Raw genomic sequence first — 14805 nt, 5'->3', positions numbered from 1 at the left:
TTTTGCGGATGCGGCGGCGGCCAAGCCACTGCACGCTTGTACAGTAGAATGCTTGTCGTGAGACATCGCAGGGGCGGTGAGGGGAAAAAAGTAGGGATATAGAAGGAGTTCACGGCTTCCTCTGTTTCCCGGCGTCTTTGCAGGTGCGTGCGTGCCTTTCCGTGAGTGGGCTAATTGGACGCGGAAGTCAGTGGCCAGAGTAGCAAGGTGGAAAGCGAAGGAAGCAGAATAAGGGAAAAGAAAATCAAAAAAAAATCAAAGACACATTTGGGGACAATTCCGCGGATACAGCAACTAAAGGAAGTACTTCACTGCCCACGCCCCTGCTTTTGCCCACCTGACTTATCTTTGCTTGTTTTATGGACCGCTTTTTTCCCGTTTTGTTCTGTTTTTTTTTGTTGTTGTTGCTGTCGTGTCTCTCACCTCGTACGTGGTGCCTGTGGTTTTGGCGGCGCCTGACAATTGAGCCTCTCCAGCAAGTGCTATCGTTTATCGATTTGCCCACCTATCAAAATGCAAGCGAATATCTGCCACGTGGTCCTCTTCTGCCTCGACTCGGCGAAGGTGGCGACGCTGCTGCCGGAGGCCGTGCTCCAGCGCCACCTCGGCGGGCTCCGCGGGAGTGTCCCCGGCCTACTGGAGCTGAACTTCGGGCCGGTCGGCACCGACCTCTACCCCGGCTACGTCGACTGCAGCAACGGCTACACACACTGCCTGGTGTCGAAGCACGTGGACGCCGCCCACCTGAAGGTGTACGCCGAGCACCCGGATCACGTTGTCTTCGCCAATCTGCTCAAGTCCTCCTCGGTGAAGCCGCCAATTCGCTGCGACTTTGGGCTGGCTGCCCAGAAGCAGTAGTGCGCACTGCTGGTAATGCAGTTTCGCGTACTTCTATGCACATCAATTGGAAAATAATTAACGGCGGTGTGCGTAATTTAATGGGACGTCCCTGTATTTTCTTCTCTGCGCTGTGCGAATGTTTAGTGGAATTTGCAGCCAGGTAATGAACTGGTGGGAAGGAAGGGAAGAGGGAGGGAAGGAAGGGGCAGCCGGACTTTATTGGGGCTGGGAAAGAAGGAAATGCCGGTACTGCGAAAGAGAAGGAGTAAATACCCGGAAAACGCGAGACATTATTTGTTTCTTTTTTTTTGTTTTGACTCCAGAGCGCCAGCGTGTGTTCGTGTGCTGCGGCTCGTAAAGGCGTACCATCGACGCGGCGCCTCACTTCTGCGCTTCGCTGACGCCTGCGTGCATACGTGCGTGCCTCACTGCCTGCGTTCACTTGCCTTTTCTTTTTTTTTCTTTTTTCTCTTTCTTTTTTCCCTTCTCCCCCTCTCTCCTCGCCGCTGTGCGGCCGCCCCCCCACAACTGCGCGCTCGCCGAAGTCTGGTATATAAGCGGGTGCGACTAACAGCTATCCAGTAGAGATAGAGCTCCGGAGAGATAGGAAGGAAGAGAAGTAACGGAAAAAAGAAGAAAAACAAACAAACAAGGAAAAGGAAAGCATCTTGCTCAGCTCTTGTAATTTTCTTGGGCTTTACTCTTGAAGAAAAGTAGTGAGAAAAGGACTAAATCGTTTTCATCTTTTTTTTCTACTTTTTTTTATTCTCGTTTTTTTTTGTGTTTTTTCTCCTTCACGAAGAAAGCAGACTTCTCGTGCCGCGTGTAGTACCTTCGCCATGCCCTCGGTTATGCGTGTTGTGCTCTTCGAGCTGCGTGACGGGATGGAAAAGGGCAAGATTGAGAGTCTCCTTCAGGCCGCACGCGACGAGATCCCCGGGTTGGTGGAGGTGCACTTCGGGGCGAACAAGTTGCAGTCTACAAAGTTCGACAGCCCATCGAAGAGGAGGTACACGCATGTCCTCGTCTCCCGCCACGAGCAAGAGAAGTCTCTGGAGGAGTACCTCTCACACCCCCGCTACAGGGAGCTCACGCAGTACATTTATTCCTTCTCCGCTGCCCAGGCGACGGCTGTGTGCTTCTACGCCAATGGGCGTCCCCACCTTTAGAAGGGAAGGTCGAGGAGGAAGAGAAAAGCTGCTGAAGCAATAAAGATGGGTGGTAATAAGAAGAAGTGAATTACTTTTTTTCTTTTTTCTTTTTCTTTTATTTTGACGTGTGCGTAAGCAATACTGTGTGTGTGTGTGCTGTGTCCTTTATCCCACTGACACTTGCTGCAAGCGGAGACAATCAACATCGACGTGCGTGCCTGCCTGCTGGGGGGAAGCAGGCGATGTGACAACTGTATAAGGCCCCCTTCCTCCCTCCCTGTGGTGGCAGTCGCTGCGTATGCCCCGCCGCCAGGTACACTTGCGCGCCGCGGGTGCCACAGTGCTGAGGAGATGCAAGCCGCAGGCGTGGGAGGGAGGAGGGGGGGCGAGGTGAAGAGCAAAGCGAATGTGTATACACACGCATCGATGATTTACTCTTTTTATTTTCTTTTGTTGTTGTTGTTGTTTTGTTTTGTTTTTTTATTTTTCTTTTCCATTTTTCCTTCCGAGGGAGGTGGGGGAGGTGTGGTGGTGCCAGAAGGCGCCACGTTGCACGCACCTGAGAGAACTGGAAGCGTGAGCGGCCCAGAGGGTTTAAGAAAGAGAAAAGAAGGGTGGCGGAGGAGGCGGGGAAGAAAAAGAAAAAGAAGGAAGAAAAAGAAAGAAACTCACGGACAAGCAGGCCAGAAGGGGAAAAATAACGACTAGAGGCAATGTGTATATATAAAACAAGAAGCAAAATAATAAAAACATAAAAAATAACATTAAAAAACAAAACAAAACAAAACGAAGAAATCAGAGCGGCGGAGGAGGAAGACTGGCGCGCAGACGATGTGGAGTATTTTGCTGCATCCCCCATCGCCGCCAGCCTGCCGCCCCGCACAAAAGTCGTTATTTCCTTCTCACCGTCTTCCCCGTGAAAGTCAAGGCCACAGCGGTACCTTTTTTTTTTCTTTTTTTTTTTTGCGTGTGTGTGTGTTCCTCTCCTTCCTTTTGTGTCACGCCACTTGGCCCGCCGTGGGGATGGAGAAGAAGAAGCGGCGGCGGCGGGGCGCGTGGCGTTGGGCGCGGGCAAACAAAACGCACACGCACAAAGCGAAGGGAAACAAAAAAACAACAACAACACACACACACATGGAAACCAACAGAGATGCGTGTGTGGACGACGGAGTAACGAAGGAGGAGGTGCTCCTTCCCCGCGGCGCCGCTTTGGGTTTTCTCCGTCCACTGGGTTTTCCTCCCACCCCACCCACCCCTCCCCGCCTGCAAAGACACGTGTTGTCTCGTGTGCCCTGCGCACGCCGCCCCCCCTCAAGAAAAGGCATGGGAGGGAAAAAGGAAAAAGGGGGAAAAAAATCAGCTTGTAGTCAGTAACATTAATGGCTTGTGTACTTTTTTTGCTCATAGCTGGCTTTTGTAGTCGGCACAAAGCGCAATCATGGAATAATATTTGAGCAAATAAACAAAAAAAAGCCTTTTTGAAACGTGGGCGAAAAGAAGTGAGAAGCTAATCTGCGGGGCAATACCTAGCAATAATATGAACTTCTTCTCTTTTTTTTTCTTTTGTTACTTGTAATAGTAATGCAAGGTGTATGGTATGTCCGCATGAAAAATGATGCAAATAAGATTTTTCATTACACTATATATATGTATGTATATATATATATAGCAGTGTGCATTCCTGTATAACGTATGACATTTTCTTCCAAAGTAGGTGGTACATACGGCTATGGCATATATACACGCACATGTATGTGTGTGTATATATATAGATATATGTATATGCGTATATGGCTGTATGCTTATATGCGCTTATTTATTTGCCTTCCTACATTTCATACGTGTCCCTTGCATTCAAGTAACTGAAGGAGTGTAAATGTGGGGAAGCCGCGTATCTGCCGCCGCCTTTATTTCTCTTGGTTTTTTTTGTTTTCTCTCTTTTTTGCAACTGTAAAAAAGAAACCGATTTTGTTAGCTTGTTTTTTTCTTCTTCTTTTTAAGTTGATGAACTTCTTCTTGTTGTAATTGTTTGAATGTAGGGTTGTTGTTGCTTTCACGGTGGAGTCCTTATTGCTCTTGTGGTGGTTGTCGTGGCTCCTTCGAGCTACCTGGACGCTCTTTTGCTTCTTTGCTGCGGAAGCCAAAAAGATAGAGGGTCTCCGCGCCTTTGGGTGTGGTCTGACGGCGACTGGGCCAAGAGGAGGAGGGACTCACTACAGCCGAAGCGTCTACGCAGGCGGAGAAAGAGAAAGCGTCTCTCTCTCTCACTCTCTGTGCGAATACTGTGGAGGAGAGGAGGAGGGGGCGGGGGGAAGGCAGTTCTGGGGCGGCCCCACGTTCCTCCGCCATGGGTGGCCCCCGACTGCTCTTCCACAGGGCGATCCACATCAGCGAGACCAGTGTCTTCTTCACACCCAACAATGAGGCGTCGCTCGACTTTGGGACCGTCAGTAGGGTGCCTAGGGCGCACCGCGACCACGTTCAAAAGCACGGTGTTGTGGCCAAAGTCGTACTGTCCGTTTCAAATCTGGCGTCGCAGAGTGGCACGCTGACGCATGCCGAGCGCCTACGGCTTTGGTGGACGGTGTTGCTGAGCAGCGGAACCGTCGAGACTGACCTCTCGAGCGTCGAGGTCCCCGCCGAATTGGGTGACGCGAAGTGGCCTGTGTTGGACGAGCGCGAGCTTTTAAGGCGCATGGAGGCTGCGGAGGCGCGCGGGCGAGATGGTGCCCTCAGGGAATCTCCCCACGTCGTTCCCGTGCTCTCCGTTAAGCGGTTTGTGCATAAGGATCAGGATAGGAGGGCCATGCTGGGGGTGGTGTGGATGCCGCTCTACAAGCAGAATCTCCTGCACTGGAGTGAAAAACGGCTTCACAGTCAATTTATTCCGGAGCCGTTGCTTGTAACGCTGCTGCGGCAGCTCATCACTGGACTCCTCGCTCTACACGCAAGCACGGGCACATATCTGCCGTATTTAACCATGGAAAATGTTCTTATTAGTCATGAGGAGAATGAGCAGCCAACGTTTCTCTTGGTACCTTTCGTTGCTCAGTTGCTGCGGCTTGAAGACACACCCATGGACTCGCTTATCTCCTTTTCATTTCTTCCACCAGAGTGCTTGACCCAGCCGAGGAGATCGTTGAATAACGCAAGATCGCTCGTGTGGTCACTGGGGATGTTGTTACATCAGCTTGCCTCTGGTGTTCTCAGGAACGGGGCTGCTGTGGTCGGTGCCCGGCATGACTCTATGAGAAAGAAGTTTGAGCGTCCACTGAATCACCCCCTGCTTTCTCCCTCCGATGTTGTGCGGTACGTGCGAAGGGATCTCCAGCGTGGGCCGTACAGCAATATTCTCATTCACCTCATCGTGCTCATGCTTGGACAAGACCCTCGTACTCGCTCTACGCTGCAACTCTTGGACGGCATGTTGTTTGACTTTCTTCGCTACAAGCCCATTGTGCGGTTTCCATTTTCCGTGGGGCCACTGGACCTGCTACGTCTCTCGCATCCAGCGGAGGTGGTGATACACCCACAGCGAAAAAGGTACGTGTTCAAGGCGACCTGTGTAATATGCAAGGTGGAAAGGAATTCTGAGCGGTGCTTGAACGCTGAGCATCTGCTCGGACCCTGCTCACCGCTATGGTCTGGCGACGAAATGCTGCCTGCGTACGTGGTTGAGCGCCCCCACAGCTGCATGACGTACCTCTTCCCGCCAACTGCCAGGCTAGAAGAGCGCAAACAACTTCACTACACGAAGTCTGCCCTACAAAGTGGCGCAATAGACCAAAATGCATTACTGCAACTTTTTGGTGGGTTCGCCGTGGTGCAAATGATGGAAGGTGGGCGACTCATGACTCATGAGGTGCTGGTTCCTACTCCGCACCTGATGCTTCGAAACGAGGAGTTGCGCGGCGTCGCGACGCGGCTGCACTTTACGGCCGCGTTGCCGTGGCCATCTCATTGTACGGCTCAGTTGGAAGTGAGCGGAAGAATCATTCAGGGTGTGCCGACAATGTTTGGGGTCCCGAGCGCATGCTGGTACGCGTGGCTTTTGCCCGGGGAACGTCTTCAGCTGAATGGAAAGGAGTGGATACCGGCGACGGATGGAGGCTTTGTCTTTTGGTTCGACGAAGCGCTGAAGCCCACGGCGTCGGACCGTTACTTCGTCCTATGCGGGATGCGGTCCTTGACGCTGAAGGCAAAGGTGGAGTCCACGGTGCTCCCGGACCTCGTCTTTGACAGAGACGCAAAGGCCTATGAGGCGCAGTTGTTCTACGGCAGCGCGACCGCCCCCGCCGGCATCCCGTCTGGAGAGAAGGAAAACTGGAGCCGGTCGCACTGTGCGGCGTCCCATAAGGCGGCACTACGGCGCCGCAGCATACACGGGGCCACTGTGGAAATTCCCTGGTCAAGTGAAGTGGCTGACCCGTTCAGTGAGGAGGTGCCTGTGCAGCTGGGCCGCTGCGACAAGAAGGGGCCCAAGCCCGCGCCGGAGGAGCGTTCACCGAGCCGCGCACTGCGTCGACTCCGTCCGCTGTCGATGCGGCCTACGCAGCTTCGCGTGGACTCCGTCACGGACGTCAGCCGCAACCCGCTCAAGGAGCGCCAGGTAAACGCTTGTAAACTGCTGCGGGGTCCGGCGTCGACGCCGTCCCCCACGACTGCCTCACAGGGGGAAGAGAAGGAGGAGGATGTTGAGTGGCGGCAGGATTTCTACAAAAGAGCTAAGAGGACTAACCACCGACTTGCGGCGGTGGTGGAAAACAGCCGCCGCGGCCTTGCTTCCGGGGCACAACGCCGACAGGAGAGACCGCCCTTTCCGAGCCAAGCCGTTCCCGGCGGCAGTCAATCCATCGGCAGCGATGACAGCCTTTCCGCCTTTGTGTCCCCCGCGGCGGCCGTCAGCGTCCCTGACGTTGACGTCACTCAACTTCTTAAGTCGCCGCCGGTGGAACCGGGGCGGCAGTCAAGAGGTGACGCGTCTTCGCTAGAGGTGTTTGGCCGTTGGTTTCCACCAAGCTGGGTGGACGCCGTCTTTCAGTCCCTCACGTTTTGCATTCCCGCCACGGGAGAGCATGGGCGTCTTTCGGTGCCGGTGACTGTTTCTGCGGCGATGCGCCTCGCCACACACGCCACCGCGGGGGCGGTGGCAATGGCCTTCTGTACCAATGAGGTTCCCATTATTCGTCGCAACCACCAGCGCTGTGCCAACGCGCTACCGCCGAAGCAACTTAAATGTCTCCTTCCGCACCACGGCTTGGTCTTTTATGACGTTCACAGGGAAGTCGTTGGTCTGCTTGCGTTACGTTTTACCGTGCCAGCTGACCCGAACCTCGCCGCTGGGGAGAAGCGCATTCAGTTTAAGACGCTCCCGCCCACTCCCACGACGCCGACGCGGATGAGTCAATTGAATGCGGGTTACTTCGCCGGAGAAGTGGGGTTTTGCCCGACGAACCAAGCCTGGAGGCACGCCCAAGGAGATGGTTGTGGGTTTTTGCGTCAGTCGCCGAGTAAAAGCTGCGGGACGCCAATGGTCGCTCCTGCGGCGGGTTCGGAGGAGCTGACGTTGTCAGGCATTCAACTATTCCCTTCCCTTGATCCCTCTCCCGCAGTGGGGTCCAGTGACGCGGGGCCTCTTCCGCTCTGCTGGGTGGGCTTTGACCCCTCCACGCAAGCGATGATGTTGGCGGATCTGCGGCAGGATGCGTGGTACCCGCTCTACTTCGCCGTGGATGAATGAGGACGCGGTTGGAGACACGTGTGTGTGGAGGGTGGTAGAGCTAGATGCGGGCGCCTTTGCGTTCGATAGAACATGTTAAAAAAGCAGAAGAAGTTGTTATTGTTTGTGTTCGTTTTATTCCAACTGTATTTTTTTTTTCGGGCAGGGATGAGGCGGGTGAATGACAGACACGGCTGCTGTTGGGCTGTGTTTTGCAGGAAGCTTTGCACACCCGTGCTGCCGTCATTTATTGCGACTATCGGTGCGTGGAATGGAGAAAACTAAAGAAATTATTTGGCCCGTGGCGTGTCCTATCTTTCTCTCTCTCTCTCTCTCTTTGATCGGTTTACTTATTTATTTATTATCGTTACTATTATTTTTCTTCGCCCCTTGTTCCGTTATGTTTGCTTGTTTTTTTTTTTTGTGGTTTTGTGCCTGTGCGTGTGCGTGCGTGCGTGCGGGGGGAGGAGGGAGGGGACGACTGGGGTCCCCCTTATTGCGCACACTCACACACACACACCTCCCCATTCGTCCAAACCTACATGTATACGTGTATCACCATTATATCACTTGTATCTTGTTCATCTCTTTGCTTCACCGAACTTGTGTTGCCTGTCGTCATGTGTCTCTGGTGGCGCACTGCGGCGTGCCGCATTGCAAGTGCGCCTGTGCAACACTTCTGCCTGTGTGGAGGGAGCGGGTGGGGCACTTTGGCCTCGACCGCGTGGGAATCGACACGTGCGCGCCTCAGCGGGGCCGGGGGGGGGGGGTGAATGGCAGTGCCATTTACGGAGGTGAGGCGGTGAACTTATTCGAGGCATGTGCTTACGATGATAAAAGAGGAAGGGAAAAGAAAGAAAAAAAAAGGAAGGAAGAAAGGCGGGAATAGTGTCGCCTGTTGCCGTCCCTCTTCCCCCAAATAGGGCAACGTAAGTAGGTACAGCATGCGCACCCTACCATTGCCGCACCCGCTGAGTGAGTGACTGGGTGTTGACGGCACACGATTCCGTGGCCTTGACGGGACCTCTGTGCCTCCCTTGAAATGCATGTGTGCGTGCGACGTTGGCCTTTATTATTATTGCTGTTGCTTGTTTCCCCACCCCACCCTTTTTTTTTTACTTGTGTTTGTGTGTGGTGTAGAGTGCGTGAAGTACTCTCTCCTGTAGAGTTACACGCCTCTAGAGACATGCGCGTGGGAGCGCCCAGCCGACGGAGTTGTTTTGCATGGGCGCGCAGTCCACTTCCACGGGCACATCGCGGTGACGCTAGTGGATCCCCAGTTGCTTCCACGGGGACACGTGCCTGCGCGACGGCCGCGGGGGCGGTGACGCAGAAGCCTCCTCCGCAGCCTTCACCTGCGCTAACGGCGGCGGAGTTTGCCCAAATTGCGCCGATGGTGTTGCTCCGTCAGGCGCTGCAGCAGCACGCCGTAGCGGGCAGTGGCGTCGGTGTGCGCGGGAACGCGCATCTCATCAGCCGGACGGTGTTTGACCGGCACTGTGCTGAAAGTCACATAGAAGATAGTGACGAGGCCCTGCGGCTCTTGGCGGAGGCCGGCACCGTCGTCCCTATTTCTGGCGGGAAGGAGGTGCATCTGCGGCCGCTGCAGCTTGTGCACATGTACGAAGACCTCGTTGTTGCGGCGGCGGGCCCTTCCTCGGACTTCTTCATTGAGGAAGCCACGCGACGCTTGGAGGCTGCCGAGGCTGACGCCGCGGCGATGAGGCGGGAGCTGCAGCCCGCCGTCGTGCGAGCCGCCAAGTGGCGTCGACGCGTGTGGGGTGCGGCGCTCTGCTTCACAGGGGCCCAGCTGGCCGTGATCTCGCGACTCACCTTCTTTGACCTCGACTGGGACATCATGGAGCCGGTCTCGTACTTCCTTGGGACAGGCACCTCCCTGCTCTTCTTCGGCTACTTCCTCCGGCACGGGCGCTCGCACAGCTACCGGGACTACGATCGCACAAGGCTGCCTGCAAAACTGCGGGAGTATGCGCCGCGTGACTTTGACTGGGACAAGTACGAGGCCATTTGCAACAGGGTCGAGGCGGAACGCCGCATGCTGGCGAGAATCAAAGAGTGGATGAAGCAACACTAACAAGGCTGCCTCTCTCTCCTGCGACTACACCTGAAACTAAACTCTATATATAAAGCTATATATATATATATATAATAAACACTTACGTGTTGATTTGCATGTATGTTTGTGCGATGTTTGTTGTATTTGTTTCTTTTTTGCTTGTTTGTTTATTCGTCTCCCGCGTTTGGTGGCCCTGCCGATGTAGTAAACAACTGCGTCGGTGCACGCTTGCGTGGCGGCGTGGGTGGGAGGTTCAGCCGCCCTCCCCTCCCCTCCCTTTCCTTCCCCGTGCACCCGGACGGGTGCCAACTTTTTGCTCCTCCGTTGCATCTGCGCAACAGGAACGATGCGAAGGCAAGGCCAACAACGTAAAGCGGGAGGGTGGGGGAAAAAAACAAACAAACAAACAAACAACGCAGCTCTTTTTGGGAAGCTTGCTGTTCTTGTCTTCCGTGCTTCCACGCGCCTCGTCCCAACGATCGCGGTGGACCGTCACGGACAAGACACGCGTTCTTTCTTCCTTCTTGCCAGTCCGGGGCCGCCGTGCGTTGCCCGACGGCCAACAGTTGCCGGCTTTCCTCCTCTCTCCGTGTGTGTGTGGCTGCTGCGGTCATCCCCTGCCCCACCGACGATAAAAACGAGCATAAATAATAAAAAGTATTTCGCTCTCTTCCCCCGCACAACACTTGCCTCTCCTGCCAATAAAAAGTGTATACATCAAACAAAGACCGAACACACTTGCTTATTTGCCAAAAGTAAAGCAAAACAAAATATTCAAGTTCAAATTGGGGCGTTTAGTGATTTTAATTCAAGGGCCTTCGTTGCGTCTGTGGGAGGGGTGCATCGCTCTCTTCGTGTGGTTGTCCAAGCAACAACAACAACAACAACAAAGGAGGAGCCACACACACACACACACAGTGAGGGAAAGAGATACGCCACATCCCCATCTATCTACACTTCAAAAAAAAAAAACTTCTATATTGATATAGTTGTATATATATTTACATATAGGTAGATAGATAGACACCCGCATGGAACCAAGTTCGCCTGCCCGTGTAAGGCCTATGGGCAGTTTCAAAAGGACGCGAGGAGCGACAGACGTGGGGGAGAATGAGGGGTCGACGCTGCTGCCCCATCGTCGTGGTAGCATGCGCCCCGTGGGGCGGCGACGGTACGGCGCCACCACCCCCGCGGGGGGGCGCCGGGCCAGCTCCATGCCCGTATTCCGTACTCGCGGCCTCGGCACGGCGCGCCTATCCGTGTCGAAGGGCCGTGAATTAACAGTAAGTGAGCAGACCACGAAACTGGCGGAGGAGGCAAAGAAGACGCTCTTCCATGGAAGCTTTACCTCAAGTCACGGGATGCTGTTCTCTGTGCCGCCCATGCGGCGGCAGGAGAGCGGGGCGCTTTCCCCGGCTCGGCAGCGCACGAGCGCCTCCCAGACGGCAGACGCGGAGCTGCCGCCGGCAAAGAAGGACAAGGCAAGTTACCGTCTCAACCTGGACGTCGTCGCGCCGAGTGCCCTCAAGAAGGAAAAAGCCACACCGCTGCTTGGCGACCGCCAAGGCTCAGCAGCGACTCCCTCATTTATCACCGAGGTTGCTGCGGCACAGCCGCAAGCACGAGCTCCGGAGGCCCCCCTCGGAGCTGCCGGCGCTGTCGTCTCACGCGTCACGGAGACTGGGATTGTAAGGGCGGCGCCAGAGGTCACGAAGTTGAAGCGCGAAAGTGGCGTTTCCGCCTCACTACGGCTGCGCCACTCTAACAGGACTGAGGATTTTGAAGAGAACCTGGCGGTCCTGCAGGATGGGGAAGGCGTGTACGCGACAAAGGCAGATGGGCAACCCGCAAGGGAGCAAGGCGTTGTTGTTCCGCTTATTTTCACTTCACAACCCTCGCCAGATCCCAAGACAAATCTCGAAAAACCCAGTAAGGCGAGTAGCCAACACATTTCTTTTGCTGAGCACGTTATTATCAAGCACGCTGACAGCTCCTCCGATGCCGACGAGCTTGAAGAGACGGAGGAAGAGGGGGAGGTAGAGGTTAGCTATAAGGACGCGTTAATGCACCTTGTGGCCTTTGCTGCTCCAGCTGCTCTGGCCATTGGTTTCACATTCGCCCTTTCTATCGTCCCTCTGGCCTTTATTGGAAGTTACCTCGGTGAGTTAGCTCTTTCCGGGGCCTCAGTTGGCTACTTCATTTTAAGCACCTTTGTGTTATACCCAATGATTGGCATGACGTTTGCCTTGGACACCTTGTGCTCGCACGAATATGGGCGAGACCCAAACAGTCAGGAGTTGGGGCTTCTTTTGCAGCGTGGCATAATCATCAATTTGGTGCTCCTTGTCCCAGTATGTGTGCTGCTGTACAATGTGGATGTTGTCCTTGAACTGGTCTACGGCGCAGCCATCACAAGTGTGGCGAAAGAATTTTTGCACTACATGCCCTTGTTGTTGCTGCCGGTGATAATCTTTAGCGCGTTCAATAAATTCCTCAGCAACCAAATGCGTCCGCATATGCCACTGATTGCGCTAACTGCCGGAATTATTATTACCCCATACGTGCAGATGAAACTCACACCCATGGGAGTACGATACTCCATGGTTGGCATGTGCATTACGGCGTGGTTTCAACTGGCAGTCATCGTCGTCCTGACACTGTACGTTCCGCAGACGAGGCACACCCTCGGGAGCCTGCGTCTCTTGGAGGCCCTAAACCTAGCTGACGTAAAAGGGTACATGGAACTGGCTATTCCAAGTGCCATCTTCGTCGCTGCCGAGGCGTCCTCGTTTGACGTCACAGTTTTGCTGTGCGCCTACTTTGGGGAACAGTCAGGTGCCGCCTGGTCAAGTATTATGAATGTCCTTTTTATTTTTGCCGCGCTGGCGGGTGGTCTGAGTGCCGGCGCGTGTGCCAATATTGGCCGCTGCGTTGGCAGCAATGAGCCAAAGAATGCCCGGAGATACGTGGAAGTTGCCATAGCCGTTGTTTTGGTGCTTAGCGCTATTGATTCCGCCTTGCTGTATACCTTCTTTGACTTTTTTATGGGCCTATTTGGCACCAAGGGCGAAACACTTCAGCTGGCACGTGAGACTCTCCTTCTACTACCGCTCTTCCACACGGCTGATGCGGTGCAGTTCACCTTCCAAGGCATATTTAGTGGGTTGGGTAAAAATCACTTGGGTGCCCTCATCTTGTTACTGTCGCTGTGGGGTGTGGGTATCCCCATGGTGTTTTTCCTTGGTCTGTACCTTCAGTACGGCGTCTTTGGCGTTTGCCTTGGCATGACGATTGGGCTCTGCATTGAGGCCCCGGCGATGGTGCTCACCACCGCCACGATGAACTATCAGTCGGTGTGTGATGCCTTTGTTCTTGCGGAAAACAGTTTCAGCGACGAGGAAGAAGATGAGGAAGACGAAGACGAAGACGAAGAAGACGAAGAAGAGGCTATTTTAATGGGTGATGATGTCTTTCGTCGCTCAGGGATTCCTGTGCGTTCGTCAGACTTTGGTCTGCGACTCGCGGCAGGCGGTCGACGACTGAAGGCGCCACCGCATCGTTTGTCAGGGAGGTAAAAGGGGAATTAGTTTATTGCTTCCCATGCTTTCTTATTACTGTTTGCTTTTCTCTTTGAAGCGTGTGGGAGAGGCGTGTGCCGCGAGGTGCGGTGCAATCAATGCTTCAGCGCCGCGTGCACCTGCCCGGTTTCCTTGTCCAAGGCCTTTTTTTTTCTTTGTTTTCAACCTCGCCATGGCCGGAGGCAGCAGCTGCAGTTTCTTTCCTTCTTTGTTTGTTTGTTTGGATGCTGCTTGAGGCATGGCGGACGTTTTTAATACACATCCCAAGGAATTATGGATGGACGGAGTCGCAGCGCCGCCTTCGTATCGTAGTGGCACGGTTCCGCCGTCTGTGGGGAAGGCAGTGTGGTTTGCACGCACCCCACTTTGGCCGCAGTTCACGGCGGTTTGTCGTTCCCCTGTCGTTGCATGCGCTGCGGGCAGGCCGGATGGATAGCGTGCGTGCCACGGGCGCCCGGCGATTTCCTCGGCGCGGGCGCGGCGACACACGGTTGTTGTGCGCTGCAGCCCTCCCCCCAACACCTCTCTCGTGCAGGCGGAAGCAAGAACCGTTTTTTTTTTTTCTGCCTTGCTGGCATTCGCCGAGGGTTTGCCCGAACGCATTGGTACCTGCACGGGCACTGCTTCGTTGCGGGGTGATGGCTTTGAAGAGGACAGCAGTGCGCCTTGGCGCGTCGCGTGGCAAAACGTCCCCTCGCGGAGTCCGCGTGTCCCACACCACGTGCTGGGCGCTCTGGGTGTTTGCGTCGTGGCGGGCACTGCGGCGACGCCCCTCCTCCTCCTCCTCCTTGCGGATGGGCAGCAGCCTGATGTGCTCTGCCCCTTCTTGCCACTGCAGATTGCGGCATAGCATGCAACCGCAACGAGGCGATAGCCCTTTTTTTCACCGCGAGTGGGCGATGCCCGCGCGTAGCTGCACAAACGCACACAGAGATCTGCGCGGGGATGCGAATGGCGAGGGCAATGCGTGAGAAAAGCAGCATCGCAGTTGTCGTGTGCCCTGCACTGTGCACACATACGCCCCCCTCCTCCTGCGGGGAGGAGCAAACGTCGTCGTGGGCGCGTGGCGGGGCCGCAGAATGCGGTGCAGGACTTTTTTTTTTGGCTGCGCCGGCAGGGGGCGGTGGGCAGAGTGGCGAGACTGCGGTGCAGTGCGGCAGCCCTGCACCGCACCGTGTGGGCTGCGGTGGCCCTCTCTTGCTGCGTGGCTGCGTGGGGTCGTGTATCTCTGTGCACATTTTATTTCTCTTCTCCTCCTCTCATTCTCCTTTTGGCTGGTGGTTGGTGTGCGGCTGCGGCGCAAGACAACAACAACTACAACAACAGAGTACGAAAATCAAGGCAACAAATGCCTGGAAGAAGCGAAGAACAACTTCACGCTGTTGAGGAGAGCGCTGCCAATGATGTGTCACGGGGGCAGCGGCACGCGAGTGCGGAACC

General features: G+C 54.8%; 6 protein-coding genes across 6 annotated transcripts, besides 34 other annotated features; 5 read left to right on the top strand and 1 right to left on the bottom strand.

The window, feature by feature from the left end:
• Positions 1-377: 377 nt before the first annotated feature.
• Positions 378-414: a microsatellite.
• Positions 415-513: 99 nt separating this feature from the next.
• Tco025E_06782 (diagnostic antigen) lies at positions 514-858 on the top strand (the record flags this gene model as incomplete). The annotated part of the gene is made up of 1 exon (XM_029373654.1): positions 514-858. The coding sequence occupies one exon, from the start codon at positions 514-516 to the stop codon at positions 856-858; it is 345 nt and encodes a 114-aa protein (XP_029226229.1).
• A 369-nt stretch (positions 859-1227) lies between these two features.
• Positions 1228-1276: a microsatellite.
• An 11-nt stretch (positions 1277-1287) lies between these two features.
• Positions 1288-1321: a sequence feature (A-rich).
• Positions 1322-1342: a sequence feature (GA-rich).
• Positions 1343-1576: 234 nt separating this feature from the next.
• Positions 1577-1629: a sequence feature (GA-rich).
• Positions 1630-1691: 62 nt separating this feature from the next.
• On the top strand, positions 1692-2009 carry Tco025E_06781 (uncharacterized protein; the record flags this gene model as incomplete). The annotated part of the gene is made up of 1 exon (XM_029373653.1): positions 1692-2009. One exon carries the CDS (start codon positions 1692-1694, stop codon positions 2007-2009), a length of 318 nt encoding a protein of 105 aa, XP_029226228.1.
• A 74-nt stretch (positions 2010-2083) lies between these two features.
• Positions 2084-2113: a sequence feature (A-rich).
• A 20-nt stretch (positions 2114-2133) lies between these two features.
• Positions 2134-2153: a microsatellite.
• A 273-nt stretch (positions 2154-2426) lies between these two features.
• Positions 2427-2496: a sequence feature (A-rich).
• Positions 2497-2623: 127 nt separating this feature from the next.
• Positions 2624-2658: a microsatellite.
• A 58-nt stretch (positions 2659-2716) lies between these two features.
• Positions 2717-2782: a microsatellite.
• A 151-nt stretch (positions 2783-2933) lies between these two features.
• Positions 2934-2956: a microsatellite.
• Positions 2957-3030: 74 nt separating this feature from the next.
• Positions 3031-3064: a microsatellite.
• Positions 3064-3095: a microsatellite.
• Positions 3096-3124: a microsatellite.
• Positions 3125-3138: a microsatellite.
• A 92-nt stretch (positions 3139-3230) lies between these two features.
• Positions 3231-3255: a microsatellite.
• A 376-nt stretch (positions 3256-3631) lies between these two features.
• Positions 3632-3659: a microsatellite.
• A 66-nt stretch (positions 3660-3725) lies between these two features.
• Positions 3726-3783: a microsatellite.
• Positions 3784-4245: 462 nt separating this feature from the next.
• Positions 4246-4264: a microsatellite.
• A 74-nt stretch (positions 4265-4338) lies between these two features.
• Tco025E_06780 (transferase) lies at positions 4339-7731 on the top strand (the record flags this gene model as incomplete). The annotated part of the gene is made up of 1 exon (XM_029373652.1): positions 4339-7731. The coding sequence occupies one exon, from the start codon at positions 4339-4341 to the stop codon at positions 7729-7731; it is 3393 nt and encodes a 1130-aa protein (XP_029226227.1).
• Positions 7732-8021: 290 nt separating this feature from the next.
• Positions 8022-8047: a microsatellite.
• Positions 8048-8100: 53 nt separating this feature from the next.
• Positions 8101-8143: a sequence feature (A-rich).
• Positions 8142-8170: a microsatellite.
• A 41-nt stretch (positions 8171-8211) lies between these two features.
• Positions 8212-8230: a microsatellite.
• A 320-nt stretch (positions 8231-8550) lies between these two features.
• Positions 8551-8596: a microsatellite.
• Positions 8597-8896: 300 nt separating this feature from the next.
• Tco025E_06779 (putative calcium uniporter protein, mitochondrial) lies at positions 8897-9805 on the top strand (the record flags this gene model as incomplete). Its single annotated transcript, XM_029373651.1, has 1 exon — positions 8897-9805. The coding sequence occupies one exon, from the start codon at positions 8897-8899 to the stop codon at positions 9803-9805; it is 909 nt and encodes a 302-aa protein (XP_029226226.1).
• A 44-nt stretch (positions 9806-9849) lies between these two features.
• Positions 9850-9882: a microsatellite.
• Positions 9883-9892: 10 nt separating this feature from the next.
• Positions 9893-9962: a microsatellite.
• Positions 9963-10047: 85 nt separating this feature from the next.
• Positions 10048-10075: a microsatellite.
• A 100-nt stretch (positions 10076-10175) lies between these two features.
• Positions 10176-10201: a microsatellite.
• A 451-nt stretch (positions 10202-10652) lies between these two features.
• Positions 10653-10677: a microsatellite.
• Positions 10678-10686: 9 nt separating this feature from the next.
• Positions 10687-10704: a microsatellite.
• A 59-nt stretch (positions 10705-10763) lies between these two features.
• Positions 10764-10809: a microsatellite.
• A 42-nt stretch (positions 10810-10851) lies between these two features.
• Positions 10852-13362, top strand: Tco025E_06778 (multidrug resistance protein, MATE family; the record flags this gene model as incomplete). The annotated part of the gene is made up of 1 exon (XM_029373650.1): positions 10852-13362. The coding sequence occupies one exon, from the start codon at positions 10852-10854 to the stop codon at positions 13360-13362; it is 2511 nt and encodes an 836-aa protein (XP_029226225.1).
• Positions 13363-13559: 197 nt separating this feature from the next.
• Positions 13560-13588: a sequence feature (A-rich).
• A 48-nt stretch (positions 13589-13636) lies between these two features.
• Tco025E_06777 (uncharacterized protein) lies at positions 13637-14218 on the bottom strand (the record flags this gene model as incomplete). The annotated part of the gene is made up of 1 exon (XM_029373649.1): positions 13637-14218. The coding sequence occupies one exon, from the start codon at positions 14216-14218 to the stop codon at positions 13637-13639; it is 582 nt and encodes a 193-aa protein (XP_029226224.1).
• Positions 14219-14476: 258 nt separating this feature from the next.
• Positions 14477-14525: a microsatellite.
• Positions 14526-14669: 144 nt separating this feature from the next.
• Positions 14670-14690: a microsatellite.
• Positions 14691-14805: the final 115 nt, after the last annotated feature.

The sequence above is a fragment of the Trypanosoma conorhini genome, assembly GCF_003719485.1.
Source record: "Trypanosoma conorhini strain 025E chromosome Unknown Tco_14.4_contig_00477, whole genome shotgun sequence".
Taxonomy (NCBI): Eukaryota; Euglenozoa; class Kinetoplastea; order Trypanosomatida; family Trypanosomatidae; genus Trypanosoma; species Trypanosoma conorhini.
Note: the sequence above shows the minus strand (reverse complement) of the source record. Positions and strands in the feature narration are given on the sequence as shown.